Consider the following 18,208-nt stretch of genomic DNA (forward strand, 5'->3'; position numbering starts at 1 on the left):
TGGGACGCAACACCACATTTTGAAATTGCTCAAAATGAATTTGAACGTTATATTATCTTCAAGTTATTGTTCATATGGTTCTTGTTCATCCGTTTAAAAGTCATTTTTAATGTGAAAATAGTTAGTTGTGATTTAGTTAGTCTCGTATTTGTCTCAATCGTCTTTTTGAAGATTTGTTGCTAATCTAGGTCAAATTTATTTCAGGTAAAACATGTCTAAAAGAGGTCGTGGAGGTGCCGTCGGAGCCAAGTTCCGTATATCCCTAGCTCTGCCCGTCGGAGCCATCATCAATTGCGGAGACAACACTGGAGGAAAGAACCTGTTCATCATGGCCGTCGCCGGCATTCGAGGAAGACTTAACAGGCTTCCCGCCGCTACTTGCGGAGACATGGTGCTTGCCACTGTCAAGAAGGTAAGAGTCATTTTGATAATTATATATAGGTAAATTGGGGCCGTCTTAGTGAACGATTTTTGGACCCCCCAGCCCCTCCTCCCTCCTTTCAATTTTGTACATGACAAAATTAGTAAATTATTATTTATATATTATTATTTAGGGTTAGGATAGGTTAAGACACTGTCTGGGCCGAGCGCTGCGGCTAGAACAGGCTAGGGGGCCGAGCGCTTCGGCCACGGGTTAGGTTAAGTTAAGACACTTTCTGACAAAAAATCGTTCTCTAGAAAGTTACCGGTTAATTCCTGAATGCCCTCTTAGATTTCATGTCAATTTTATTTATTCTTAACTTTTAATATCAGAGGAATCTAAGTAGTGCAAAAAAATATTTATTTCGTTTAATTTATTATTGTTTGGTAGCTTTCGTTATGGTGTATATTATTAGTTGAGTATTACCTTCAGAAATAACATAGAAGTATCTATTTTAGTCCATGAATGCTTTCGTAATGATGCGTGCTTATACATACATAAGGGATTGTACAACCTTTACGTGTTTTACGTGTCAGAACATGGTCCAGGAACCTTAGATTGGGGAACTTATACCAATGTAATTAAATTCTAAGTGACTTAAGTCTATTGTAAAAACTCACGACTCTTGCATTCAGGGTAAGCCAGAGCTGAGGAAGAAGGTAATGCCTGCCGTTATAATTCGGCAGAGGAAAACGTTCAGGAGGAAAGACGGAACGTTTATATACTTTGAGGTAATTATTTTAATATCTTTTTTGACTAGGAAACTTTAAATGTTTTTGGGGGGAGGGGGGGTTGATTTTAATAGTTGTTAGAAAGATGTGAGTGAATCTTCTGGTTGCTTTTTCATATATTCCTATTTTTTATTAGCGGTAAAATTTAGTTTTTTTTCTACGGTCTAGCGGGATCTTGTTATAGACAGGTAGTTGTAAATAGTCCTTTGAAGATAAAACTATGCAAATGTGTAGTAAACACAGAATCTTTTCTGAAGTAGATTTTCAAACTTTCTTGTAAAAATGTTCACTTTTTATCATTATCTCATGCAAACACAATATCACGTAAATGTCTTCTTATTGCACTGTTTTATGGGTCTCAGTATACTTACAAATTTATAACCCATTTTTCCTTGGTTTGTGATAGAAGTTTTTATTTGGACTTGCTACTTAAAATGACCTTGTTCTAATAGTATTGTTTTTGTTTTGCAGGACAGTGCGGGGGTGATAGTAAATAACAAGGGAGAGATGAAGGGCTCTGCTATCACCGGACCCGTTGCCAAGGAGTGCGCCGACCTCTGGCCCAGAATTGCGAGCAACGCGAGCAGTATTGCATAATCGTCAGTTATCTCTCCTCACCTGATGACATGCAGAAAATTGTCGCCGTTCCTCAATTTCTGTTGTAATAAATCCCCTCTTTCAGATGAGAAAATGAAGGTGAAGATTTTGAAGAGGAATGCGGCGGATTTTGTCCGCGAGACAAAGCATGATATTCACAAGATTCATCGGAACTACAGGTAAATATTCATCTTGACTAAATTTGAGAATACCAGAATTCGGTAATTTTAATAATAACTAAAATCTTCCCCCACATGAATAAACCTATCAAATTAACTTCTCCCCACATGAATAAACCTAAGAAATAAACTTCTCCCCACATGAATAAACCTAACAAATTAACTTCTCCCCACATGAATAAACCTATCAAATTAACTTATGTATTATTGTAGTTTTATCGAAATTAAAAAATGAATTTGGTCATCGGAACTAAAAGTCTCACCTTTGTCTTTATATCTGATGTTATAAATTTGTTTAGTCAAGTTGAACACCCATTTGAAGCAGAGCGCGAATACCAGAGAGCTTTGAACTCTGTAAAGCTGGAGAAGGTTTTTGCTAAACCCTTCATTGGTTCCCTGGATGGACACAGAGATGGGATAACTTGTGTTACGAAGCACCCTGGAGCTCTTTCAACTATTGCTAGTGCTGCTTCAGACGGAGAGATTAGACTCTGGCAACTCGCAAATAGGTAATCAATCTAGGTTTTGTATAAAGGGACTAAAAGCGTTTTTTTTATACAGTGCTCTGCCATCCAAAGATTAATATTAAATACATATCAGTTTCTAATGTATATTAAACTTGCTGAAGGGCCCGGCGTCGCCCGTGGAAAAAAATGTTGAAGAAAAAAATTCGAATGTTTTTAGGCTTAACAGCCCCCGAACACCCATGAGTGTACACAAAAACATTCAGCCCAATCTGACCAGCCGTTTGGTCGGCTATATGCAACATATATATATATACGAATGTCTTGGTTTATTATATAGATAAGGAAGCTTGTAAGGGTACCGTTGTGAACAGTGTATTGTCTCTGCATTAAGGATCACTTAACATTACCCTTACAGTCCCTATTTGCAGGATATCTTAGTTTCTGTCTAGAATTATGTCGATTGATCTGTAGATTGTAAGAGATAGGGCGGTCTAAATATGTTAATTTAATGCTAGAACTTAAGTCTACAATTTTATTTGATGGGATCTTCTTTGTATGGGTTGGTGAATCGGAAATTGTCCAATATTAATGACTTATGTGTATTAAAATGTCCTACAGTATGTTTTGTAATTTGTTTAAATTTATTAAAAAAATTTGTTCACATCAGAAATTTCAAAGAGTGTAAAATGCCTACACCACTAACAAAAAGGGGAAATTGTTTTAATCCCCCCCCCCCCCCCNACGCAAGTTTAACTGTATTCTAGTTGTTCAGGACGTGTTCGGGTAGTTGGCAAGCTCATGACGGAGTTATCCGTGGTCTAACCTACACCCCCTCCGGAGATCAAATCCTTTCCTGCGCTGATGATAAGACGATCAAGACCTGGGACGCGGAGAAGGTATCCAACCTACCCCTGGATACTGTTCTCTGTAAGCATATGGTGACGGGGATATCCCATGCAAGGGAAGGAGATCAGTTTGCTACTTGTGGAGAGAATGCACAGTTGTGGGCGGCAGGACGATCTGTACCTCTCAGGGAACCATTTTTAACATTGTTAATCTGACGTCATTCAGAATTACATCCGTTTTTTAAATCTATAATTCATTTTACTGAAATAAATAAAATATCACGTTCTTAACTTGAAGCCAGGAATCCGGATCCAGGTCATTTCTTTAAAATTTACTGGGATTTTTTAACAAAGCAGAATTTTCATTTTTTTTGTCTTTACTTTTTTCGCTCATTTATGCTAAAATTTAATAAACCATTCAGATATCAGGAAATTTTTATGACCTTTTTTTAATTTTTCAGATTTCGGTAAAAAAAAAAATTTTCGGTGATATTTTGCCCCTCTTATCCGCATATTTATCCGGATCCAGGAAGCCAAAATCTTGCGAATCCGGATTCTAAGCTCTGATTGAAGCAACTTCAAAAAATATGTGTCTGAAATATGGACATTTCTCGTTGTCTTAATGTTTAACGAAAGTGGCGCGGAGTCAAGATTTCTATTTTAATGATGGTTTTTAACAGAACTTTCCAGTGGGGTGTTGACTCTGTCCACCTGGTAAAATTCAATCAGGTTGAAACCAACCTCCTAGCCGCCGCTGCCAGTGATAACTCCATAATGCTGTACGATACAAGAAACGTCGGCCCGGTCCGTAAAGTGATAATGACTTTGAGATCCAACGCCCTGGCCTGGAATCCTATGGAGGCTATGGTGTTTACAACAGCAAGTGAAGATTACAACCTCTATAGTTTCGACGTACGAAAGCTGGATAGACCTGTCAATGTTCACATGGATCATGTTGGGGCTGTTGTAGATGTGGATTACAGTCCAACAGGTAGATACGATATTACTTAGGATAAAAAGTTAGACCTGTTTTTTGGGTCTTATACTGATAGGGAAAATAAAAAAAATGGGTAATAAGTTCCAACTGATCTTGTAGAAGTAGGTCTTTGAAAGATCGTTTAAAAAAACTTTTAATTCTTGCTTAAAGTGTAAAGCTGTATTGGAACTACACGTCAAGTTGCACTGCACGATTTCTCATTCTGTTGGTAATCCTGGAATTTTAGAATATCTTCTTTGAAACCCTTTTTCGCAAGCTTGGAGTATTTGCATCAATCTCGGTGTGATGTTGTATGCTACTACAAAGCTATCCTGATATTTTTATACTCATGATTTGGACGTGTAGTAGTATAAGGAATGTACTAAGAATAAATTCAAATATTCCCAAGTTTTACCAATAGTATTATCCGGAAGGCATTTGGATATTCCGTAATTATTTTAGTTTATATCTGGACGTCGTTTTCGGAAGCTTTGAACTATCCGGATATTCCGTATCTAACTAACCTTATTCATTAGGACGTGAGATAGTTTCCGGAAGCTACGACAAAACTATCCGAATATTCCGAGCAAGTGAGGGAAGATCCAGAGAGGTTTATCATACTAAACGAATGCAGAGACTGACAAACGTTCTCTGGTCCAACGATGATAGGGTAAGTCAAATATTTGATGTCAGCAACCCCTTGCTCTGAATCCCCCCCCCCGCATGATTTTTTTTTTGTAAACTGTCTATTGCTTAACTAAACCCAAATAGTTAAAATCTTAAGATATAGTTATTTTATGAGGTGTATGCATTTTTAGTACTTCTTGTCTCTGGGCTGAAATGCTTTCCTCCTCGGATACTAGAATAACACTGGTGCATCTATTCTTGTTTACAAACACCGCCCAGAGAGAGGGTTCAATATGTACGCAGAGTATACGCAACAACAATTAACTTTCTTTGTTTGCCTTATTACCTTGACTAAACCAATGTTACCTTTCACGCTAATTTTCGGGACAGTGTTAAATTAACACCTAGTTATAAACCAAACCTGGCAAATCTTGGCAAATTTATTTCTAATTTTCAAATTATTAAAATTATATAAATATGACGTTAAGTTTAGTGTTGGGACTGAAAGCGTTATTCAAAGTAACCCCCTTTGCTAAGATGGTAATGCTCAATTTACAACGGTACCTTTAAAAGCTACGTCTAGTGAAAAGTAGAAATCATGTTTTTGTTCATTCTGATGTGTGGTTTCTCCACAAAAGTGACTTGTGCATCTCTTGCTTAAAAGAAACGTCAAAATTTCGCACATTTCGAGTTAAGAAAGGGACATTTTTATCAAATTGAGGTTTTAAGGGTATCAATGTAAATCGAGCATTGCCTTCTCCGACTGGAGGTCACTTGAAATAACGAACGTAAGGGTGATCAAATTGGATTCAAGTTAACCGCCCACCGGGGGTTGCTGCGTTTCACTTAAAGAATATATTGCATTACAAAAATCTTCCATACAGTTGAGGATTAACGATTTAATATGGGAGAAATCAACAAAAGTCCCCCACCCCCCCAAAAAAAAAAATCATATCCTACATTTTCTTAGAAATTTTTATGCCAAATTCAAATATGAAAAGCGCTTTTTAAAATGTCAAGAATGAAGTCGAAGCCAAAACGGTCCTAAAATCCGTCATTTAATTAATAGTTTTCTAGTATTCACTGTTCAAAATTTTAATTTTTTAAAATCTCTTTTGATATTTGAATTCAGCCTAAAATTTTCAGGAAAGTTTTGTATAATATTAAATTATTCATATTTTTTGAGAGCCTTACTATGATTTCTCTTGCATGAATATGTCAAGTCGCAACCTATGGACGATTTTGAATTTTTGTTGTTGCAAACGCCGAAACTTTATGTGGGCGGTTAGCTGATTTCTAAAAAAATCGCAAATCAACCACCCTTAATTTTGACAGTCTGTTAAAGAAAAAAAAATATATTTTGTTTGTTTTAGTATATAGTGAGTGGCTCTGATGAGATGAACCTGCGTCTATGGAAAGCTAGAGCTAGTGAAAGGTTGGGTATTATGAAGGATAGGGAGAGGGTGGCACTTCAGTATTCAGAGAAGCTTAAGGAGAAATATGCACAGCATCCACAGGTAGTAACTAAAGTACATATTCTGAAAAATCGTCAAGTTCAAATTTCTTTTTTTACATCTCTCTAAAACCTTATTTTGGAGACTTGAAATTTTAAATTTAGAATTCGTTCATCGGGTTTCTAATATAGAAATGTTTTATTTATAAGTTCTGAAGAGATCCCTTCAATTGTTCAAACGATTTAATTTTCATTCCATCTTTCAAGTTTTCGAAAAAGTGATAAATTCATAAACTAATCTTTAAGTCTTAATATTGATTAAAAAATGACAAATCTTTTTGTCAACACTACCCTACCAATATGCCATTATCTACTCCATTATTTATTATTTCGTTTGTTTCAGATTTCCCGAATATCTCGTCACCGACAGGTTCCAAAACACATCAAGAACGCACAGAACGAGCTGAAAACTATCCGGGCGAGTAAAAGCCGGAAAGAAGCCAATCGGCGAAAGCACAGCAAACCTGGCAGTGTTCCTTACGTACCTGAAAGAGAGAAAAATGTTGTCGACGAAAAGTAGATTTGTACAAATAGATATATTAAATAAATTTGAAATAATAAACCTCCATTTTGAAATGATTTTTTTTTCAGAGTAAAATGACGTTAGGGCATAATAAAACATTTTACGCGAAACCAATAGAATTTGAAAGGTTTGCTGCGAGCGGTCAGCACGCTGATGTAATCCTTGTAACTAAGGAAAATCTTCATATTTCCGCGCACAAGGAACTGAATCTGATCTCAGCCAAATTGAGCGTTATTTGGAATGGATTTAAGCTCGAATAGGTTGTTCGAACTGATTTTCCTCTAAACAATTCCTAGATCATTGCAATCCGACATTCGAAACTATTGAATTCCTAGTTCAAATTGGATTTTAAATCTTGAAAAATCTTATAATTTAGAATATTGCAATCATATCTCTTTGATTATCGGTACTAAGCTATTGCAATCTGAAGTTGTGACCATCAATATTTTAAACTGAATATGTCTTTTTAGATAGCCTTGTTTCCCTTTGGGATAAATAAAGTAGAAAGAGTGAATAGTTTCATGCTCAGTTGGAATTGAAAGTCTTCATCATATTTCGTCCACGTCGTTGATAAGATGCTTTTTTTTGGATGAGTCCAAATTCAGCTAACATACGTTTTAATGCCGTCAGTTCAAAATAATTTCAACAAATAATATACGATTATATACCTTCTAACAACCTAAGATTTACTTAGCATTTTGGGGGGGTCGGGGTTGGATAAAGATTAAGGATAAATCAGGAAATGCTCCTCAAAAGTTCTCCACAAATCCTCGGAACTTAAAATTTCGCGCTAAAACGGATCAGGTTGATATCTCCTCCAGGTCGTACTGTCCCAGCACGATTTCTGGCTAACACTGTTCCGAAGTATAGAATGTTGCTCAGGGAATTGTTCTCCCGGGCCAACAATGGTCATGCTTCCAGACTACGATTACAGGAAAATAAATCTTAAAATTAAGATAAATTTTAATCTTGCAAATTGAATAATACAATAATTAATAGGATAAAAAAGAACTCGTATATATTTCAAAGTAAAACAATCAAAATGTGCCTTTTTTATCCAACATACAAAAAAATATTAGATTTTTAGACCCGTTTTTTCATAAATAATTCTATGAGTCTACTTCTGTAAGAAAAATTAGTTAATTCTAAAAATGAATTAAGATTTAAATGTTTGCAGATCAATTAAACTTCTGCTAGAAGGGTACTATTCAGGAAAAATAACTATATAATTAATTAAAATAAAGCCTAAATGCTAACAAAATTAACTGGCCTTAATATTTTCTCTCGTTTTTTTAAACAAAAAGTTAAGGCACAAAAGAGAGATTTTTTGCTGATAAACCGAGAGAATTTAGAAATACTCAGGGAAATATTAAAGAATTTTGGTGGATTTTTTGCCACTCCTGCGAGTCAGTAAGTTGTGTAGTTGGTAGGGAGCTGCACTATTATATATTTTGTTCATAGAGCGTGTTTATCTCCGGTCGGAGAATGAGGTGGAATCCTTCACATCTCTGATAAAATCATTCTCCGGAGATTTCGGAGCTGTCCCTGTAAAATGCAGGTTTGATATATTCGAATTTGACCCCTGAAGGACTGCGTTGTCAAATTTTAAATTGACTTTTAATTTTAAGAGGGACATGTATGATTCACAATAGCACCCAATTGAAACCTTTATCTGAACAATGTGCTAGCTTAAAGATTATAATTGTAGTTTATCCGTTGTTTCTGTAGCAGTTACTGCGCGAGTTACTGATGTAGAGATTAAAAATCATCAGTATTAGAAATTAATGACATTGATATCCAATTCATACTTGATTCAAGGGTACCATTGTGAATCGGGCAATGTCATGTTTCATGGAGCTAGGCTCTATAAAAATTACGCTTACAGTCCCTTTATCTGTATGTTTTGAATTTTTCTCTAACACTCCCAACCTAAGATTTGTAAATTTTTATCTTAATGCAGGGGACATTAGTTCCAAAACTAACACTTGGCCCATTTCTAACACTTGAGTGTTAGAAATGGGCATAACTTGAAAGACTGAGTTTTTGGGATCCCGGCCCATATCCAGATTAAAAGTCGCTAATAAGAACTATAACCAACATTTTATTAAACATGGGGAGGACAACAATTGCCAATTTTAAACTTTTTTTTTAAATCAAAATTTTAATAGAAGTTCTTTTATATTAAAGCTCTTTACCGTTTTCAAGACAATGTTAGGTTTTCCATTTTCGAACATATCCTGAATTTGGAACATTATCGCGTTTTCGAGACAAAACCCACCTTCCCGTTTTTGAGAATAATCCACAATTCAAAACAAAACTCACTTTCATAACTTACATAATAAATCACTGAAAACCAAAAATATCTTATGAAAATTAAATTAACTTCTGAATTATTTCTAGAATCTAAGTTTCCACATTTCATCTGTTAAATTAAAGAACATGGATGATTTATTTTCAAACATTTTAAACAACCAGTTTCCCGCATTTCTTTTTAAATCTATATTACAAGAACAAATGATATTAATATTTTGATTTCTAAATGCTGTAATGATTTTTAAATTACTAGGCTTTTAGGGCGCTTCGCGCCCATCTTCTATTTAAATTGTGAACATGTTCTTTTTGTTCACATTTAAAAACAAAGAAGAACAAATTTTGCGGATTAAAAAAAAAATCGCGGATTTTCAAGAATTTAATTTTTTTTATAAAATTAAAAACCTTTAAAACACTTTTTAAATTTTTATCATTCATAAACCTTCCCTGTGGTTACGTGATGTCCCACAAAAAATTTGACCCCGATCGGTTCAGCCGTATTGACGTTTATTGGATACAAACAAACAAACAACAAACAAACAAACAGACAGACAAGCCAAATTTTTATATAGATAAAAGAACAGTTTGTTTTTATTTCCTATTTTTATTTATATTTTACCTTATAAAAAAATCTTGTTTTGTTTCATAAGTGCGTAAATACTTGAAAATTGACATTGATATGAATTCCGGTAATTGTCTCAAAACGAGGATATGTTCCGAAAACGCGACATGAGCTGAAATCCGTTAATTGTTTCAAAATAGAGATATGTTCCGAAAATGAAATCAAGGATCATCAATTGTTTCAATATAGTTTTAGCCATTTTAAATAAATATATGGTGTGATTTTGTTAATCAACTTGGATATAAAATATATAATACTCTTGAAAAAGATAACTTTGCAGATTTAGTTTAAAGTGTTAGTTTTGGAACTAATATCCCCTGTAATGTATATAAACCCTTACAGTACCTTATGTCATCAAAAAACAAACAAGCAAACACCCAAACACACAATATTATTTTAGAATTTGCGAAGATGATGTGATGGAAAAGGACCTAGTTGATCATGTTCTTGAGCATATTAAACAGAGTTCCTCGGTCGACATCATCTCCTTCAACCGCAATAAGGATATTGTCAGGTTTCTTTACTGTAGAAAAATTCTAAATCGAAATGTAATACATATACCGCTGGCGGCGGTCTGGGGGGTCCACATTGGGGTCTCTTACAGATTTCACTTCCTTATGAATTATATTTTTCGAACCAAATATAGATTTAAATAAAAAAGGTTTGTTTTACAAATTTTGACAGGGGTTTATTGGAAAGAAAGATGAAAACTTAAATCCAATTTCAGGGATGTAAAAAATCTTTAAAATCCCCCCACACCCTCTATGAAAATACTTTATTACTCAGATGTTATGTATGTTTGGTTTACATATAGGGTTTAATTTTTTCCCTGATTTGGCGAAAAAAATGACTTTTATAGTGAGGAACGAGTATCAAAAGGGATGAAAAACTTTCCTTTTGAAGTCCAATGTTTCTTATTCCAGATCATCAAAAATCATGAAATGACAGCAATGGCCAAAATAACTTCCTTTTTATGTAACCTTATCCAAACGGGATTTTAAATAAAATGGTGAAATATGCTCATCTACTGCATCTAATATGCTCATCTACTGCATCTAATATGCTCATCTACTGCATCTAATATGTTATTTTTTTCACTCAGATGAAGTTTCTATAATTTCTAGTTAAGAGGGTTTCTTCTAATTTGAAATTATTTTCGAAAGAACGCCTTTTATCTTTATTGAAAGTTCACAATTAAGGTTTAAATTTATTTTAATTTAAAATATATCTACCCACTAGATGCTACATAGAGCTAGGTGCAACATGCTGAAAAAAGTTAACGGGACTATTATTTCATATGGAACTTATTAGCATGTCACCCCGCGAACTTATTAGCATGTCACCCCTAGCCCTATATAGCATCTAGGAGGTAGAATTACTCTTCACTCGGTAAAGAAGATTCCGCAATTAATCTCCAAAAGTTATTCATGGGTTTTCATTCTTGGCGGCTTCAGTAAGGTCTTGACAGAACCAAATTGATCTGGAAACAATTGAAAACCATAAATAACACTCTTACATTAAATAACGGACTGGTTTTAAAAAAATTCAAGAAAAAGCAACGTGTAAGATTTTATTTGGAGCTGCCTTTTCTTGAATTTTTTTAATATGTCCGTTTTTCATTTGGAGAGTAGTGCTCATTCTTAGGTGCAGCTTTACTCACCCAAAAATCTGCAGAATAGAAAAGGACAGGTAAGGCAGCTGTTGGCAGATTTTTTACTGTGGTCGGCGTTTATGTCAATACAATGAAGACGGCTTTTTATATAAGTTTTGATTTCGAACTAGCTTTTTTTAAAAGGGGGGGGGCCACAAAACGTATTACTCTCCGGAAAATTTAAACAGTGGTTAAACATAACTTAGAATTGTCGTAGGATGCTGATTTTTTGCATGCAAACTCAGAATTATGTATATTACATGCATTTTTTGGTTTTGAAGGAATCTGAGCAAAAGTGCGCGCGCGCGCGCGATAATATACATAATTCTGAGTTTGCATGCAAAAAATCAGCCTCCTACGACAATTCTAAGTTATGTTTAACCACTGTTTAAATTTTCCGGAGAGTAATACGTTTTGTGGCCCCCCCCCCTTACAAGTTTACGAGCTAGCAAAGAGAAGCTGTCTAGGAAGCTATTAATTGACAGCTTCTCTTAATTTATGCTGTATAAAAGCTCAATATAAATTGAAAAATTGAAATTAAAAGTCTTCTCATTGTAGGACGGACGTTATGCTTTTATCTGCAAAACATTACTTCAATTTGCTTAATACTTGCTTAGAAAATACTTTTTTTAAGTAATCCATAGCATGTGGATTGTGGACCTAGTTTTTGGTTACTTAAAATGTTAATGTGTGATTTTTATTTATTAGAACTTTTGATTTCAGAATGGTGATTTTTATACAAACTTGTTTTCCAGGAAAACCATGACAAATGGAATTTTCAACAACATAAACATTGACAACGACGAGGGAATGGTGGAACAAATAAAGGAACACTACAGACGGCATCTTAGGTATCATCATTATTATCGTTTTAATCATAGAAAATCGTATACAATACTTAAGACGCACAAAGTTTTCTTTCAAAAATAAGTTAGAAATTCAAATAAAAATTATCGATCTAAAACAACAAAAACTCATGACCTTAAATAAAAATAAAAATTATTTAAAAATTAAATTATCTGTTATTATAAAATGAGACTTGTATGCAGGGATGAAATTGCGTACATCAGACGAAGAAGTGCCCCAGGAATGCGTATACCCTCAGAGGAAACCTTGTACATGCTTGCTGAGGTCCAGGTTGTAAGGTTTGTCATTTTTATTTGAAAATATATGAAAATATTTGACCTTGAAGGCTGGGCTTTTGTTTGCTTAAATGAACTGTTTAAGAGCAATTTTAAGTTAAATTCCATGCCCTATTTACAACGGTACCATTAAAAGCTTTTTCTGTCGGGTATGAATTAGTACTCCATGTTTTAGTTTTTGAAAAATGTTCATTTTGATTTGTGGTTTTCCGGAAAAGTAAGTGACTTGCGCATTGGAGAAATTATAAAAATTAAGCCATTTTTGAATCAGAAAAGGGACGTTATCTTTCAATATTTTATCAGACGAAGGCATCAAGGGTAAATACCGTTGCAAATCAGACATAGGTGTCAAGGGTATACCGTTGCAAATCAGACGAAGGTGTCAAGGGTATACCGTTGCAAATCAGACGAAGGTGTCTAGGGTATACCGTTGCAAATCAGACATAGGTATCAAGGGTATATATACCGTTGCAAATCAGACATAGGTATCAAGGGTATATATACCGTTGCAAATCAGAACAAGGAATGGAAGATCAAGAAGAAAGGATTAAAAACAAGAAATATAGAAGTCTCAAAATGTTTCCATCTGATATCATATTAAAATTAAAAAATATTGTAAAATTTAATTAAAATAAATTATTAAACTTAAAAAGACATAGGTATCAAGGGTATGCCGTTGCAAATCAGACAGGTATCAAGGGTATATACCGTTGCAAATCAGACAAAGGTATCAAGGGTATATACCGTTGCAAATCAGACATAGGTTTCAAGGGTATACCGTTGCAAATCAGACATAGGTATCAAGGGTATATACCGTTGCAAAGACAAAGGTATCAAGGGTATATACCGTTGCAAATCAGACAAAGGTATCAAGGGTTTACCGTTGCAAATCAGACGAAGGTATAAAGGGTATACACCGTTGCAATCAGACATAGGTATCAAGAGTATACCGTTGCAAATCAGGCGAATGTATGAAGGGTATATAACGTTGCAAATCAGACGAAGGTATCAAGGGTTTACCGTTGCAAATCAGACGAAGGTATCAAGGGTATACAGTTGCAAATCAGACATAGGTACCAAGGATACCGTTGCAAATCAGACGAAGGAATCAAGGGTATATACCGTTGCAAATCAGACATAGGTGTCAAGGGTATACCGTTGCAAATCAGACAAAGGTGTCAAAGGTACCGTTGCAAATCAGACAAAGGTGTCAAGGGTATACCGTTGCAAATCAGACAAAGGTGTCAAAGGTACCGTTACAAATCAGACGCAGGTATCAAGGGTTCACCGTTGCAAATCAGACGAAGGTTTCAAGGGTACCGTTATAAATCAGACATTGACATCCTTGCATGAAGGGACACTTGGAATTTCGCGTATAGTCCTTGTATTGGCGGTCTTAGTCTCCCAAACTGCCTCTTATTGATTGATATTTATTCGGAAGGAATCAAAATTATAATCATCTTGGAAAGCCCTGCAGATGAGCTAACGATCCGGAAATGTTAAATTGTTTAAGGATTAACAAATACACATTTTCTATGGGGTGGGGGACCCCATGAACAAACGCACGTTTTAAGCAAAAAGTGACTAAAAGGAGAATAATTGTTTCGGTTTTTCATTTACAATATGGGGATTTCATTTTTTAGTTAAACATTTTTTCATTTTTATAGTATGGAGAGTTCGGGATTTTATGTTGACAAAGAGAAAACGTCCATCCTGATAAATAAACCTGAATCTAAGAAAAGATCTGGATTGGAGGCCAACCTCCAGACTACGAAGCGTTCTCGATTGGACTCGGATAGTTCTAGCTCTTACTCCGGAGGATTGTCCTCACCGGACGAGGACGGGGTTGAAACTGCATCGGGTCCAGGTAGAGATTTTCTCAGGGTTCAGGTAAATATATGCTCCGAGTATAGGTAGAGATATGCTGCGGGTTCTGGTAGAGATATGCTCCAGGTTCAGGTAAAGATATGCTCCGAGTACAGGTAGAGATATGCTGCGGGTTCAGGAAAAGGTTTGCTTCGTGTTTAGGTAGATATTCTCCCGGTTCAGGTAGAGATATGCTGCGGGTTCTGGTAGAGATATGCTCCAGGTTCAGGTAAAGATATACTCCGGGTAAAGGTAGAGATATGCTGCGGGTTCAGGAAAAGGTTTTCTTCGGGTTTAGGTAGATATTCTCCCGGTTCAGATAGAGATATGCTCCGGGTTTAGGTAGAGATATGCTCCGAGTTTAGGTAGATATTCTCCCGGTTCAGGTAGAGATATGCTCAGGGTTGAGGTAGATATATGCTCAGGGTTCAGGTAGATATGCTCCCGGTTCAGGTAGAGATATGCTCAGGGTTCAGGTAGATAAATGCTCAGGGTTTAGGTAGATATCCTTCCGGTTCAGGTAGAGATACGCTCCGAGTTCAGGTAGATAAATGCTCCGGGTTTAGGTAGATATTCTCCCGGTTCAGGTAGAGATATGCTCCGGGCTCAGGTAGATATTCTCCTGGTTCAGGTAGAGATATGCTCCGGGTTCAGGTAGATATATGCTCCGGGTTCATGAAAGAAAAAGGTTCTTCCTCGTTTCCATGCTTTTAAATTAATTTGAAGGGACTAAAACGCTTTTTCAGTTGATTATTTATAGGATTTATTGTCCGATTCACAACGGTACTTTTTAAACTCTGTGAATTATCATCGAGGTCTCCGAATTACTTTGGGCACAATTCCCTTAAGTTTAGCGTTTTCTGTGATGCTGAATAAGAACCAAGAAATTAAAATTTTTACGACAGTCCCTTTTGAATTTAATAGATATTTTTGAAGTGAATAGCAGTATTTTATTTTAGACGAAATGTGTGGGAAATTATACCACCACCCCCCCCCCCCCATTAAATAAGTGTAATCACGCACTCGGATGCATACAGACTACTTAAAAATTTCTCTGTTTACTAGTTAAGAAGAGAAAACCCGTCAGCAGAGCAGGTTCATCCAAATCCCGATCCCGTTTCAGCAGTGGTGCAAGCGACATGGAGCAAGTAAGGTTTGTCTCAATCCTAATAATCAGAAAATTGTTCTCCCTTCCCATTAAAATTATTTTCTTAGAAATAAATTCATTTTCAAATCCCCAATATTAAAGAAATCCGTTTATAGGGACTGTAACGCATGTACCCTTAACTGGTATATCTGATCATGCATGAATTTCACAGGCTTGGACACATTAAAACCTAGAAAAAAAAGACAATACCTTCAACATTATTAATCAAATAAAGGTTTCAAGGGTACAATTGGGAATCAATCATTGTCATCTTTGCATGGAGGGTTACTTGAATCTAAGTTGCATTACCTTTAAAGACGAATAAACTTTTTCGGATTTTATTAGATCTGACCGGAAAAAGCCATGGCGGTGTAGAGAGTGCGGGAAAGAGTTTAAATGGTTCAAAGGTCATGTGATCACTCACCTCTATGATGCCTGGGATGTCCCTGAGTCGGGTCCGTACATCTGCGACCAGGACAAGTGCAAGATGACGAAGCTCTCTAATAAAAAGAATTATATCCACCATCTGGGGACGGTACACAAACAGCTTGAACTCAAGTTAGTACATTTTATCAGCATGGAAGAGGGTCGGGGGGGGGGGACTTTTTTTTTTTTAAATGGGATTGTAGGCGCGTTGAACTGGGAAAACGTAATGATTTTTAGAGTGGGAAAGAGATGATTTTTCGGTTAATAGCGTTAAAAAGAAGTCCAATGTTTTTTTTCTCAAATAAATATTAGCACTTCTGAGGCTGCATTTTAAAAGCTTGATCTCAAGTCTAAATCTGCAAGTCTAACCTTTGAAGTTCAACCGGTCTAGGTGAGTGTTACAAGTGATTATTGATATTTAAATAAGACTGAGTTCTAGGAGCTTGTGCATATCTAATTTTCCTCGAACTGCTAAAATCGCTACGTCTGATTTAAGTTACTATTTAGATTGCGTGACCGAGGTGAAACCCTCTCCGACTGGCATCTCGAGGACGAGACTAAGAAAAACGAGATAAACCTGGGTCAACACTTGGTCAGTTCAGAACAAAAGAAGAAACCTTCTGAAAGGTATAAAATCGTCTAACTGACCCCCCCCCCCCCGTAATATAAACATATTTCATCAAAATAAAACGTTATTTCACTAAAAGAATTTTTTTTAAAAAAATCCAAATATAAATATTGAAAACTAGGTCGATCGAAGATGTTAAACCGAAGAAGATCAATAACCGACGATCATCTAGTACCTCAACTGGTAGACAGAGTACAGACGATCAAGATCAACCAACCAAGAAGAGAGCACTGTCTGGAAGTAGTAAAAGAGGATTGGATAACACCTCCGGAAAAGCCAAGAAACCGATTACGGATTTGGTTCCGAGAATACTGAAACACCTTCCTTCCTCATCTGACTCAGATTCGTCCAAAGGTTCCGTTAGCAGTGAGCTGAGTGTGGAAAATCCAGTACCTGCAGAAAATATTGAAGATTCTACCGGATTAAATCCACTAAACGCCGGATCCGGATCTGATAAGAATACGGGCTTGGCGCCTGACGTCGAATCTTCGGGTGATGATTTTGCTCCAACTAAGTCTAGAACTGCTGTGAGAAAAAATTCCGCGAATTTTGGAGCTTGTGGGATCAAAGATTTTGATGACTCTGAAAATGACCTTCTCCAATCCTCAAGTGTAAGTGTTTAATTTTAGTTCAGAGTTTCCTTTCAGTATTTAATTGTAAGTGTCTAGATTCACCCTTTGCATTTGTAGATTTCACCCCTGAATGGGACTTCATAGATTTCCCCCAAAATTCGAAGATTTTCTCAATAAAATTGAAGATTTTCTCAAAAAAATTGAAGATTTTCTCTGTAATATGCAGGTCAATCAGTCTTACTCAAATTGGTTCTTATTTTTTTTTGCACTGCCGGTGTTTTTTATATTTATTCCGGCATTTATCATTTTATCCTTAGTTTTCATTTTGAACTCATTAGGACAGATATTCAGGCCAAATAAGTAAAAAATAATTAGTTCCTAGAGAAGGGTTTGAAGGACTATGGTGAATGAATATCGTAGCTAAGAAGAAATTTTTCATTTACTTAAAAAAGTTAACATATGTTTGTTATTTTCCTAATGTGCTAAAATCTGATATTCTCCCCCGAAAATTCCATATTTGAGGGAACTGTTTTTAATTAACTTAAAATTCTTTTTTTTTCTTTAAAAATGTAATCCTCAGGATGAGAATATAAAGGTGGAGAAGGAAAAAGGCGGAGAGGAAAAGAAGATAAACGAGGATGGGAAAGAGGACTGCGACGACAATGATGAGGATCATAGCGACAGTGATGACTCCGTTGAAACAGTAATGAATGAAGATCTGTTCGAGGCCCATGACAATGTTGTGCTAGATTTTGATTAAAAATGCTGAAAGTTGCCTTAAACTATGCTAGTTCAAATGTACCGTATTGATATTTGTTCTTAAATCAGACCAGTCCCCCCCCCCCAAAAAAAAATGAAAAACTTCTTTTAAATTCTGAAACAAAATTCTTCAAAATGTCCAAAGCAATAAAATAAAGCTAAAAGGGTATTATAAATACTAAATTAAAATATATAGATTGTTAAAA

General features: G+C 35.6%; 3 protein-coding genes across 3 annotated transcripts; all 3 read left to right on the plus strand.

The window, feature by feature from the left end:
- The first annotated feature begins 180 nt into the window (after window positions 1-180).
- Window positions 181-1,835, plus strand: LOC111710613 (60S ribosomal protein L23). Its single transcript, XM_023484728.1, has 3 exons — window positions 181-412; window positions 1,057-1,152; window positions 1,624-1,835. The coding sequence occupies exons 1-3, from the start codon at window positions 212-214 to the stop codon at window positions 1,747-1,749; spliced, it is 423 nt and encodes a 140-aa protein (XP_023340496.1). The 5' UTR covers window positions 181-211; the 3' UTR covers window positions 1,750-1,835.
- On the plus strand, window positions 1,754-6,932 carry LOC111710602 (DDB1- and CUL4-associated factor 13-like). The gene is made up of 7 exons (XM_023484716.1): window positions 1,754-1,928; window positions 2,228-2,437; window positions 3,168-3,428; window positions 3,921-4,231; window positions 4,753-4,886; window positions 6,217-6,360; window positions 6,700-6,932. The coding sequence occupies exons 1-7, from the start codon at window positions 1,774-1,776 to the stop codon at window positions 6,874-6,876; spliced, it is 1,392 nt and encodes a 463-aa protein (XP_023340484.1). The 5' UTR covers window positions 1,754-1,773; the 3' UTR covers window positions 6,877-6,932.
- On the plus strand, window positions 6,916-18,118 carry LOC111710593 (uncharacterized). The gene is made up of 14 exons (XM_023484708.1): window positions 6,916-7,079; window positions 7,701-7,813; window positions 8,057-8,091; window positions 8,341-8,437; window positions 10,212-10,325; window positions 11,456-11,500; window positions 12,218-12,313; window positions 12,512-12,607; window positions 14,272-14,471; window positions 15,536-15,623; window positions 15,963-16,175; window positions 16,551-16,670; window positions 16,793-17,282; window positions 17,824-18,118. Exons 1-14 carry the CDS (start codon window positions 6,954-6,956, stop codon window positions 18,001-18,003), a joined length of 2,013 nt encoding a protein of 670 aa, XP_023340476.1. The 5' UTR covers window positions 6,916-6,953; the 3' UTR covers window positions 18,004-18,118.
- Window positions 18,119-18,208: the final 90 nt, after the last annotated feature.

The sequence above is a fragment of the Eurytemora carolleeae genome, unplaced genomic scaffold (genome assembly GCF_000591075.1).
Source record: "Eurytemora carolleeae unplaced genomic scaffold, Eaff_2.0 scaffold170, whole genome shotgun sequence".
NCBI lineage: Eukaryota > Metazoa > Arthropoda > Copepoda > Calanoida > Temoridae > Eurytemora > Eurytemora carolleeae.